The following is a 13101-nucleotide window of genomic DNA, read 5'->3' as shown; positions in this document are numbered from 1 at the left end:
GTGTATGAAGGACTCTTTTTAATTGTATGTTAATGAGGAAGAACCAGGAAGAATTTAGCAAAGAGAAGTCAGGCTTTAATAACAGATTAGATATTTTTGAGGAAATAAGGTAAACCTCAGTTGATTTTCAGAACAGTGTGTTTGTGAGGAGCTAACTAAACTTAAAGTAGATAAGGCGATGGGGCCAGATGGGATACATCCAAGAGTACTAAGGGAACTTGGTTCGTACAGTTAGTGTAGCTGGGTTTAAACAAGGTTTGGATAAGTTCTTGGAGGAGATGTCCATTACCTGCTATAATCAAGTTGACTTAGAAAATAGCCACTGCTATTACTAGTATCAGTAGCATGGGATATGATTAGTTTTTGGGTACCTGCCAGGTTAATTGTAGCCTGGATTGGCTACTGTTGGAAACAGGATGCTGGGCTTGATGGATCCTTGGTCTGACCCAGTATGGCATTTTCTTATGTTCTCTTATGTTCTTAACTTGAGATGTCCTGGCAGCTCCACTGGTTGAACTTTTCAATGCTTTCTTAGAGTCTGGAGTAGTTCCGGAGGACTGGAAAAAGGTGGATGTGGTTCCTATTCATGAAAGTGGAAGTAAGGAGGAAGCTAGGAATTACAGGCCAGTTAGTCTGAACTCTGTGGTGAGCAAACTAATGGAACCGTTGCTAAAACAGATGACAGTACAATTTTTTGAATCCAATGGATTGCAAGATCCAAGGCAGCATGGTTTACCAGAGGTAAATCTTGTCAGAGGAATCTGATCAGTTTCTTTGACTGGGTGACCAGAGAGCTGGATCAAGAGAGAGCACTAGATGTAGTGTACTTGGATTTCAGCAAGGCCTTTGACATGGTTCCACACAGAAGACTTATAAATAAATTGTGCGCCCTTGGTATGGATCCTAGAGTGACTGACTGGGTTAGAAACTGGCTGAGTGGGAGGCAACAAAGGGTAGTGGTAAATGGAGTTTTCTCTGAGGAGAGGGTTGTTACTAGTGCTGTACCTCAGGGATCGGTCCTTAGACTGGTTCGTTTCAACATTTTTGTGAGTAACATAACTGAACGGTTGTCGGGTAAAAATGTATCTTTTAGCCCATGAAACCAAAATTTGTAACAAGAGCGGACAGCCAGGAAGTAATGGAAAACATGAGGAGGGATCTAGTGAAGCTTTAGAAATGGTCTAAGGTCTGACAGCTAAGATTTAATGCTAAAAATACAGATTAATGTATTTAGGGTGCAAAACCCAAGGGAAAGGTACAGTATTGGAGGTGAAATTCTAAGCACAAAGGAAGAGCGGGATCTGGGGGTGATTGTATCTCATGATCTTAAGGTGGCCAGACAGGTGGATAAAGTGACAATAAAGCCAGAAAGATGCTTGGTTGCATAGGGAGAGTAATGGTCAGCAGAAAAATGGAGGTGATACTGCCCTATATAGGTCCCTGGTAAAACCTCACTTGGAATACTGTGTACAATTCAGGAGACCGCACCTTCAAAAGGATATAAACAGGATGGAGTCAGTCCAAAGGGTAGCTACTAAAATGGTCAGTGGTCTTCGTTCTAAAGTATATGGGAATAGACTTAAAGATCTAAGTATGTATATCCTAGAGCAGGGGTCCCCAACCACCGGTCCGCGGACCAGGACCAGGCCATTGAAGGGTTTTTGCCGGTCCGCGGCGCCGCCGCAGACCAGCACTAAACACTGACAGTGTGCTCTGCTCTGCGGCGACTCAGAGCACACGTGGAGTGGATGCTGCCCCGCCCAGTCATACCCCACATAATGTTCTCTGCTGGGAGCCATGACATTTTAAATGTCACGGGGTGGGGCGGCGGGCTGGCCTCAGTAGACGTGGCTCCCGGCACAGCACATTATGTGGGGCACGGTGGGGGCGGGTTGGCGATCTGGCCACAGTGTCGTGGCTCCTGGCATAGTTCCTGGCGGGACCTGGTCTACAGCGCTGTACACCGAGGTCCCGCCAGCACCCCCCCGGTCTACAGCGCTGTTTGGTGTATAGTGCTGCTAAGTAGCAGTGCTGTACACTGAGGCTCAATGTACAGTGCTGCTACTCTACTTGCAGAATTTGCTCAGACAGGAGCAGGGACAAGAACTTCATATGTGTCCAGCCCTCTTTCCCCTCCTGCTAGCTGTATGTTCTGCGAGTTGGAGGGGGAGGAGCTCTGGATGCTAGTGGGCAGCTAGATATGATGTCAGTTTTCCCGCCTGTGTGACACCTGTAGCTGTGTTGTGGTGTGGTGCGGCCCAGCAGCAGATTTGCTGGTTAAAAAAGTGAAAAAAAAAGCAAATAACAGTTAAAAATCATAGCAGACATCCTTAATAGCAGCAGTGGCCGTGTCCAATAGCAGCAGTAGAAGTCATCATCTTCAGTAGTGCCCGTCGTCAGCAGCAGTAGCCATCTTTCAGCGTTAGGGGCACACTATGCCTCCGCCTCAAACCCTTGTAAAATGAGTAAAAAACAAACCTTGCTGGAGAGCTTCTTTGAAAAGGGAGAAAGACCCAATGATGAGACAGATGAAGACTCCATGACTGCTTAAAAAAAAAAAAAAAAAAAAGCTGCATTTAAAAGAAAATACAATGAGTCCTACTTAAATTATGGGTTCATCACAACAGGTGATTCACAGGCCCCAAGCCCACTCTGTCTGATATGTGGCGACCGGCTATTCAACGAGGCCATGAAGCCTTCAAAACTGGTTCCCCACTTACAGACCAAGCACCCTGCATCAAAAGACAAGCCTTTGGAGTTTTTTGAAAGAAAAAAACATGAACACGATGGACAGAAGCAATTATTGAAGGCCACCACATCAACAAATGTGTCTGCACTGAGAGCATCATTCTTAGCGGCTAACCGCATTGCCAAGGCTAAGAAGCCCTTCACTATTGGTGAAGAGTTGATCCTGCCTGCTGCTAAGGACATTTGCCATGAACTTTTAGGAGATGCTGCAGTTAAAAAGGTGGCACAGGTTCCTCTTTCAGTGAGCACTGTCACTAGATGAATTAATGAAATAGCAGAAGACATCAAGGTATAATTGTTAGGATTAATGCGTCACCATGGTACGCAATCCAGGTTGACGAGTCTACTGACGTTGACAACAAGGCAATGATGCTTGTTTATGTGCGATATATTTTTCAGGAGGATGCGCATGAGGATATGTTATGTGCATTATTGTTGCCAGCCAACACCACAGGTGCAGAACTATTCAAGTCTTTGGATGATTATATATCAGGAAAATTAAACTGGTCATTTTGTGTCCGTATATGCATGGACGGAGCAGCTGCCATGACTGGACGGCTTTCTGGTTTAACTACTCGGGTCAAAGAGGTTGCGTCTGAACGTGAGTCTACGCACTGTGTCATCCATAGAGAAATGCTGGCAAGCCGAAAAATGCCACCTGAACTTAACAGCGTTTTGCAAGATGTGATTAAAGTTATTAATCACATCAAAGCACATGCCCTTAACTCGCGTCTGTTCGAGCAGCTCTGTGAGGAGATGGACGCGGAGCACAAACGTCTTCTCTTACACACAGAAGTCAGATGGCTTTCTAAAGGTAGAGCACTGGCCAGAGTTTTTGAGTTACGAGAACCGCTTAATAGATTTCTTCTAGAAAAAAAATCGCCACTTGCAGCACATTTCAGTAGTAAGGAATGGGTCACAAAACTTGCTTACTTGTGTGACATATTCAACTTGTTGAACGAACTTAATCTGTCACTTCAGGGGAGAATGACAGCTGCCTTCAAGTTGGCAGATAAAGTTGCTGCATTCAAAGCCAAACTGGAAGTTTGGGGATGGCGAGTGAGAACAGGGATATTTGACATGTTTCAAACATTAGCAGAGACCGAGCCTGAGCCTTCATTCTTCCAGCTGGTGCATGATCACCTATCTCAGCTTTCAGTAGAGTTTGAGCGTTACCTTCCAACCACAAAAGACCCACGAACTAGGAAGGAATGGATTCGCAACCCATTTGTGAATCGACCTTGTCCGTGCTTGAGATTGCAAATGATGGAAGCCTTAAAAGTTTGTTTGAGACTTCAAATCTCCCAACGTTCTGGATTAAAGTCAAGGCAGAATATCCTGAGATCACCACAAAAGCACTGAAAACTCTGCTTCCATTTCCAACATCCTATCTTTGTGAAACTGGGTTTTCTGCAATGACAACAGCAAAAACGAGATTACGGAGTAGACTGGACATAAGGAACACACTTCGGGTGTCACGATCTCCCATCACCCCTAGATGGGACCATCTTGTTGCAGGAAAACAAGCCCAGTGCTCCCACTGATCCAGGGAAACAAGCCCGGTGCTCCCACTCATTCTGAACCTATGGTGAGTTGAGTCACATTCACATTATAAATGTCATAATTAAATGATAAGTATGCACTAAAATCCTGCCCCCATATGACCAAAGCCCCGCCCCTGCCCCATCCCCACCCCGCCCACCCCCAGTGGGCCTTGGAAAAATAGTCTTGCTTGAAGCCAGTCCCTGGTGCAAAAAAGGTTGGGGATCCACTGTCCTAGAGGAAAGGTGAGATAGGGGAGATATGATAGAGACATTCAAATATCTCAAAGGTTTCCATGCACAGGAGGTGAGTCTCATTCAATGGAAAGGAGGCTCTAGAATGAGGGGTCATGAGATGAGGTTGAAAGGGGGTAGACTCAGGGGTAATCTTAAGAAATATTTCTTTACAGAGAGGGTGGTAGATGTGTGGAACAGCCTCCCAGTGGAGGTGATGGTGCCAAAAACAGTGTCTGAATTCAAGAAAGCATGGGATAAATACAGGGGATCTCTAAGGAAGTGATAAGAATTATAATGCTAAATTAATTGGATGCATGAGCAGACTGGATGAGCCATGTGGTCTTTTTCTGATGTCATGTTTCTATGTTTCTAAATAGGCACATGGATAAAGGTGAGCCAATCAATATAGAGTATTTGGATTTAGAGAAGTTTTTGACAAAGTGCCACATGAAAAACTTCTGAGAAAACTAAAAAGTAATGGGCTAGGAGTTGATGTCTTACTCTGGATTAGTAACTAGTTAAAAGATAGGAAACAGCAGGTCTAAATGGTCTGTTCTCTCAGTGGAGGAAGATGATTAGTGAGTGGAATGACCCAGGGATCTGTCTTAAGACCTGTTGTTCAATTCACTTATTAATGATCTGGAAAAGGGAGCGACTAGTAAAGTGATCAATTTTCAGATGCCACAAAAGTATTCAAAGTAGTTACACAGGCAGACTGAGGAATTGCAGAAAAACCTTCTGGAACTGGAAAACTGGGCATCTAAATGGCAAATTAAATTTAATGTGGACTAGTGCAAAGTGATTCACTTAGGGAAAACTAACCCCAATTTTAGATTAAAAAAAAAAAAAAAAATGACATAAGCAAGTACCCAGGAAAAGGATGTTGGGGTCATTGTGGATATTGAAATCCTCAGCTCATTGTTCACAGCAGGCAAAAAAACAAATAGAATGTTAGGGATTATTTGGCAAGGAATAACAACTAAAACGGACAGCTTTTTAATGCGCCTCTAAAGGTTTATGGGGCTACTGCACTTTGAGAATTGTGTGTAGTTCTAATTGCCCATCTGAAAAATGATATGGCAGAATTAGAAAAATATAGTAGAGAAGAGCAACAAAAATGGTGGAGGGGTGGAATGGCTCCTTTATGAGGAAAGGCTAAACAAGATAGGGCCCTTCATCTTGCAGAAGAGACAACTAAGAGGAGATATGATAGAGGTTTTTAAAATCATGATTGGAGCAGAAAAGATAAATAGGGAACATTTCAGATAATCCTAGGACTAGGGGACACTTCGTGTGATCTAAGAAGTGGTAGATTTAAAACAAATTGGAAAGAGTATTTTTTTTTTTTTTTACTCACACAATTAAACTGTGGAATTTGTTGCCAGAGGTTGTCGTCAACAACAACTAGCATAGCAGGGTTTAAAAGGGCTTTGGACAAGTTTCTAGAGGAAAAGGCCATTAACGGTTATTAACTAGGTGATTCTGGGAAACCCAGTTCTTGTTAGGAATGAGCAAAAGAAATTTGATCTATTTTTTGAAATTGGCCTCTTGTCTGAGACAGGATGCTGGGCTTAACGGCCCTTGGTCTGACCCAGTATGGCACGTCTTAAGTTCTTAGCTAATAAGCAATTTGCAGTAGGCCAAGGAAGCCAGGTGAAGAACGTATATTCTGCTGATTGGTTCTCATGTTTCCCAAAAAGTTAAGAGGTTCATTGTGTTATCAGATTTGGTGCAAAGTATACATATGAAGATTGTGGAGTAGACGAATAAACGTGAATCGACTATTTACTGTAACAAAAAGTAGAAAGATTAGGGCAGGGGTGGGCATATTTTTTTTAAACAGGATCACATTACTGGTGCCTATCGGAGCCAGGGGCTGAGGCAGGGGGTGTTTACAATGGCACAGTGAGAAGAATAAAGCAGCAACCATACCGTTAAAAAGAATAATTCAAAACAGTTAAATAGAATAACATCAAATAATTAAAAACTGATAAAAAAAAAAAATGTTCCAAACACTCATAAAATATTTCAAAATAGATGCATCAAATAATACCCAATAATTAAAACTAGTAAGGACTTTAAAAGATTCCCTGCTTTCCATACCAGGGAACTTTTTGATTTCTAGATGCTCTCAGATTTTCATGAATAGCAGACAGAGAGGAAGGGAGGTTGTTGCACACACATGTGCTCTCTTTCTTTGACCCACACACAGTGTTGCCTCACCCACTCATATACACATACATGCATTCACTGTCACTGGTTCCTTCACACACTCTAACTCACACTCTCACACATGCACTCATTCTCTCTGGCTCCCTCACATATACACACCGCATCAGGCAAACTCCCATTCATTCTCACACACTCACGGACCTCCAGGCAGGTTCCCATTCATTCACACATACATCCAGGCAGGCTCCCATCTCCCAGCCTCGGAGCCTCTCTCGCTCTTATGCTGATGCTGTCATCGCCACATGGGCCTCTCTCTCTGTTTTTTGGCCGCTGGTGGGATGAAGTCCGCTGGTGGCCGCAAGGGCCTTCTTTTGTTGGTTATCAGCATGCGCCAATTCCGGTGCAGCCAAGATGCTGCTCCTCTTCCTGCTATTTTAATTGCTGACTCTGGGGTGGCGTTCTTCTTACGCCTATGCTAAGGAGGATGTCATCACTGCCCACCAACAACCAGGATGGTGTCATCAACAAAGACTCACAATGTCAGGCCATTGTGGAGATAATGGGCTAAATTCAGTAGAAGGAGGGCTGGGTTTAGCCTGTGGACTGTCATTTGCCCACCCCTGGACTAGGGGACACACCTCATCAACCTCAAGTTAATACACTTTCTCTATGCAGATGACATCCAGATCCTGATCCCCATCAAAGAATCATACTCAAAAACCCTTGAATACTGGGAATCCTGTCACCTAGAAATCAAAAACCTCCTCAACAGCCTCAATCTGGTACTAAACTCTGCCAAAACTGAAGTATTACTCATAACTCCTGATAACAATCTCACAACCTCTCTGCCAAACAACCTACAAACCACTCATGTAAGAGATCTAGGTGTGCTAATCGACAATAAACTAAACTTCAAAGCCCACATCAATAAAACCACCAAAGACTGTTTCTATAAACTGCAAGTTTTAAAAAGGATAAGACCACTCTTCCATGCCAAAGACTTCAGAACCATCCTCCAAGCCCTCATTTTCTCAAAATTGGACTACTGCTGCTCCACTTTACTTGGCCTCCCCTCCTCATACACAAAACCGCTCCAAATGGTCCAAAACGCAGCAGCCCGACTACTGACAAACACTAAGAAAAGAGACCATATCTCCCCAGTGCTACAAGACCTCCACTGGTTACCAATTCATTTCAGAGTCATTTATAAATCCATCACCTTGATATACAAAATCATTCACCAACATACCACAATCGATCTACAAATTCCTCCCCGCTTCCACAAATCCACAAGACCGACCAGGGAAGCCTACAGAGGATGCCTCATTGTTCCACCCACGAAAACCACTAATCACAGCACCTTAAGAGACCGAGCCCTTTCCACCGCAGGCCCACAGTTATGGAATTCCATCCCTCCAGAACTCAGAAACGAACCATGTCTCCTAACCTTTAGGAAAAGACTCAAGACATGGCTTTTCAGACAAGCCTTCTCGAACTCTACCTAATATGCACCATAAACAAACTCTCTACTCAGAGACTGTACATATGAGACACCATATTTATATTGAACTTTTGTATATAATTATTCTCCTCTATCTCTTTCTATTTCTTACATTCCCAGTTCATTAGCCCTTGTTAATTGTAACTGCTTCTCTTCATCACGTTATTTATGTTTTTTGGTTGTATTATCCGCACCCCTGTTTTCTGTAAACCGACATGATGTGAACGAGTTCATGAATGCCGGTATAAAAAAAACCTTAAATAAATAAATAAATAAGTTATTAAGGTGTACATTTAAAACTAATAAGAGAAAATAATTTTTTACTCAATGCATAATTAAGCTCTAGAATTCGCTGCCAGAGTATAGGTGAAAGCTGTTAGTGGAGCTGTTTTTAAAAATGATTTGGACAAGTTCCTGGAGGAAAAGTCCATACACTTTTTTATTAAGTGGAGTTAGAGAAATCCACTGCTTATCCCTGGGATAAGCAGCATGGAATCTATGTAGCCTTTAGTATCCTGCCAGGTACTTGTGACCTGGATTGGCCACAGTTGGAAACATGATTCAGGCCTTGATGGAGCTTTGGTGTGACCAATTATGGCAAGTCTTACATTCTTATGTTCTTAGATTAGAATATTCCAAAATACAGAAAAATCGGAGCAAGAGAAATTGCACTCCAGCAATTCAATATCCACACATTCAAGGAGATGCAAGAAATTAAATAAGGTCCAATTCAATTCTCCTTGCTGTATGAAATGTTAGACTGAGCTGTCATTTACAAGTTACTGAAATTGTTATCCCGCCTGACGCAGCCTGTTCGGCGAAACACGGGGTCCGTGTCGGGGGACCCTATTGAGAACTGTACTTTGACAGATGAGCAGTGGAGCTGCCGGTTTTGAAAAATTAAAATATAACTATTGAATTCATGAATTGAATTGGATCTTATTTAATTTCTTGCATCTCCTTGGATGTGTGGTTCTTAGATTAGAATATACATTTGTTCATTTTATGTTGACTTTTGTTTGTGTGTTTTTAGGAGGTCAATGGAATCACAGCAGCACTATCAGAAGAGCTTTTTCATAGAGGTAATTTATTCAAAATTGATTGCACATTCTACACATTTATATAAAAGTTTGTATCAATTGTATAATCATGGTTTTAACAAATAAATTGACAAATGCTTTTTGCTCTGCCTTTTTTGTCTTGGAACATAAAAACAAAAGCCAAGTCTAGATTTGTCAAAAAAAAAAACCCCAGCAAATTACATAAATTGGCAGAAGAGTAACAGAAATGAAAATTTGTACTTTCAGTAGAACAGAAAAGAATATTCAGAGGACAAGTCCATGGCAACATCTGACCATAGTGTGCCAGTCAGCAGACTGCAGTCAGCCTGTGCCTCTTGCTGCAGTGTGTGAAATGTTTTTTTCAACATGAAAACAAACAAAAGAAGAATTGATCTAAAATTGTAAAACCATTTCTAGGTGCAGCAGGAAACAAAATTAAGTATTGATGTGAACAGAAAATACAATTTCATTTTGTAGCACATGAGCAAGAAAGTAAGGGGTCGATTTTAAGACCCGCGCGAACATGCATCCATGTGCGTGCAGTTCCCAGCGTGCGCACGTGGACGCACCGATTTTATACCACCGTGCGCATGTTATAAAATCAGATGTCCGCGCACACATGCACGCCAGATTTTAATATCCATGTGCACATGTGCAGGCAGCCCGCAACTCGCTTGCGTGGGGGGGGGGACGGGGACTGGGAGGAAACTTCCCTAAAACCCTACCTAATCTTCTTTCCCTTCCCCCCCTCCACCCTGACCCCTACCTACCCTATTGTTTTTGTTCTGTAACTTACCTGCTCTGATGAACAGAAGTAAGCTACATGCGCTAGCCTGCTGCTGGCCTGCGCACTTCCCCGGACAGCGTCGAATGGTGCTGTCCCGGCCCGACACTTCGGGGGGGGGTTACGCGCGTGGCCGGGCCCTTCCAAAAATGCATGGTGGCATATGCAAGGCCCGTCCACGCACATAACCCTCGTTATTTATGTGTGTGGCCCTTTTAAAATCAGGCCGTTAATGAGCAAAAATATAATTAACATCTGTAGACTTCTTCCTGCAAGATCCTCACTAGTAAGGAAAATCCCCACTCTTGCAGCTCGGAAAGGACAATGTATTTTTCCAGGCAACCTTAAGCAAATACTTGCTTTTGTGTTGTGGACTTATTGGATTATAAAGTGCAGGTTTTTTAAGGAGCATGCACAGTCATCAAAGCCTGAGTTGGATGTTTTCATATTCCATGAAAAATGTTTTTAATGTAGAGAAGAAAGTTTGCTTCTTTCCTTTCTGGGAAATTTTAAGCTGATTGATTGGCTTTTTAAGCAATAATCCTCTCTCTGTTTGTTTAAAGGAGAACAATTGCTTCTGGCTGGAGAGGTTTTTAACATTAGGCCACTGCAGTTATATGCTATAACTCAACAGCTACGACAGGGCAAACCTACGTGTGTTAATGGAGATGCCAAAACTGATCTGGGTCACATATTGGATTTTACATGCAGACTGAAATATTTAAAGGTAAAGATTACATCCTGCTTAGTACTTCATAACTTCAGACGATGATGAAGATGTCAGAATAGAAGGACATTTTGGTCCACCCAGTCTGTTCATACAAATCGACTCAATTTCTGCTCTTCTCTCTTCTTTGCTCAGCTACAAGATGTCCTTTGTATCTGTACAGAAAATCTGTTCCAAGGGTCCAGCACTCTCCCAGTGAAACAGTATTTTCTCTTATAGTTAAAGTGCTCCAGTGTAGGGAATAAATGTTTCCTTCTTTGAAGATGCAAAACTGAGATGCTTCTGGAGCAGGAAATATCAGGTCTCTAAGCTTAGGAAGCTTAGCTGGAACTACCTTAGAGTTTTTACTGATTTAACGGAAATGTAAACATTTTGTGTTTAGTTAGGAAGCCAAAACAGAGATGGTTTTTAAATTTGTTTTCCTTTCTCTGAGTGCTTATTTTCAAATTCATGCTAGTCATTTTAAATCTTCAAATTTTATGCCAGATATTTAGTTACAGTTTAACCCATATGTGGTAAACTCCATAGTCTAGCAAAAGTACTGTGCCACCGTGGACTTTTGCATCTGCTTTTTGTGGCTAAAGTTTACAAGGAAAATAATGCACTTAGGGTTTGATTTTAAGAGTTACTCCCAATAAAATGCCCACATATGCGTGTATATGGGCCGCACGTGAGCAACTCAGATTTTAAAAGCTGCAATTTATGTGTGTATATGTGTGCGCGAGCAAAAAATGTGGGCGGGACATGGTCATTTTAGGGCAGAGCAATGTACGTATCTCTGTATTTTAAAACTGGAGTGCTGGTCCTGATGAGGAGCAGGTGTCCAGATATTGCGTTTTAGGGCTTATATGACAGGGTGAGGAGTCCAAATCAACGGGTGGGAGTGCAGGATGAAGAACCAGAGAGGTCGGGAAGACCTTGAGATTGACTGGCAAACTGGTGGACTAACTGGAAAAACTGGGAATGTCCCTCATGCGTGCATGTTTTAAAATCCGCTTACATATGCACGTTAAAGCCGGCAAAGTCCTATGGAAGGTACATGAAGTAGGTTTACTTGAGTAATCTCTTAAAATTAGGAGCATACTTAAGTGCAGTAGGTGTATTTGAAATCATACGTCCGCAAGTGTGGGCATGATTTAAAATTCCAGTGTATCTCTGGAACTGACGTGCATATATGGGCGCCTGTGCGCTAGTTTTAAAATTAGTCTGATAGACTTGAAAATACAAATACATGCTTTATTTTACAATCACTTCCCAAACCTACTCGCAGTAACATATTTCCTAAATGTGAATGCATGCACATTATTTTATTTATTTAGGTGCTTTATATGCTGTCGTTCACAACAGTTTACAAAGTCAGCTTTAGAATTCTTGGTCATCATTCACATCTTTGTTGGCTTTCATATTCTAGGTCATCACAACAGCAAAACCTTATTCTCCTTCATATTCATACATATTCTAGGTCAATGCATCATGAAATATATAATCTAGTACATATTCATACATTTTCTAGATTGATACAACAGCAACTATAGATTCTGATTCTAATAACAATACATTTTACATACTTTTAGCAACAGTCAAGCTCTGGAATTCGTGACCAGAGGATGTGGTTAAAGAACTAGTGTAGCTGGGTTTAAAAAAGGTTTGGATAAGTTTCTGGAGAAGTCGATAAACTTCTATTAATCGATAGGGAGTAGCCACTGCTTGTTGCCTACATTAGTAGCATGGGATCTGTTTAATGTTTGGGTGCTTGCTAGGTACTTGTGACTTGGATTGGTCACTGTTGGAAACAGGATGCTGGGCTTGATGGACCCTTGGTTTGACCCAGTATGGCATATCTTATGTTTTTATGTGGGAGGGCATTTTTCATCCAGCCAATTTATGCACATAAGTCACTGTTTTATACATGTAAATAGATTTTAAACTTGTCCTCCATGGGGTAAATTTTCAAAGCCATTAATCCGCAGGAAAAACAACAGCTATAAAGTAACCCGTGACTCAGTGTGTGTAAAAGTATGTGCATAACCTGATTTCACACATGCTTCTGTGTGCTCTGAAGAACAGTATATATTTATTCCGCTTTTCGACCCTTCAAAGTGGATTATATTCTGATACTGTAGGTATTTCCCTGTCCCCTAGGGCTTACAATCTAAAGCCTTCATTTACTAAGCACTTTTCCCATAGACACAGAATGGAAGAAAAGCCTTAGTAAACCAGGCCTTAAGTTTGTACCTGAGGCAAAAGAGGGTAAAGTGATTTGCCCAAGGACATGAGGTATTGAGATACACACTTATTAAAATAAAACAAATAAAAAAAAGTATATGTAT

At 41.9% G+C, this 13101-nt stretch overlaps 1 protein-coding gene across 10 annotated transcripts in view; it reads left to right on the top strand.

The window, feature by feature from the left end:
• Window positions 1-13101, top strand: part of NISCH (nischarin) — a 191488-nt gene that overhangs the window by 40651 nt on the left and 137736 nt on the right. For all 10 annotated transcript variants that reach the window (XR_003856393.1, XM_029599458.1, XM_029599457.1 and 7 more), the window contains exons 5-6: window positions 9233-9281; window positions 10608-10771. Coding sequence is in view for 9 of the 10 variants with exons in the window: in XM_029599458.1 (XP_029455318.1) it covers window positions 9233-9281; window positions 10608-10771 (213 nt within the window). In the remaining variant the exon portion in view is untranslated. The remainder of the gene's footprint in view (window positions 1-9232; window positions 9282-10607; window positions 10772-13101) is intronic.

The sequence above is a fragment of the Rhinatrema bivittatum genome, chromosome 4, assembly GCF_901001135.1.
Source record: "Rhinatrema bivittatum chromosome 4, aRhiBiv1.1, whole genome shotgun sequence".
NCBI classification, from domain to species: domain Eukaryota; kingdom Metazoa; phylum Chordata; class Amphibia; order Gymnophiona; family Rhinatrematidae; genus Rhinatrema; species Rhinatrema bivittatum.
The sequence above is the reverse complement of the archived record's forward strand: the minus strand, read 5'-3'. Positions and strand labels throughout refer to the sequence as shown.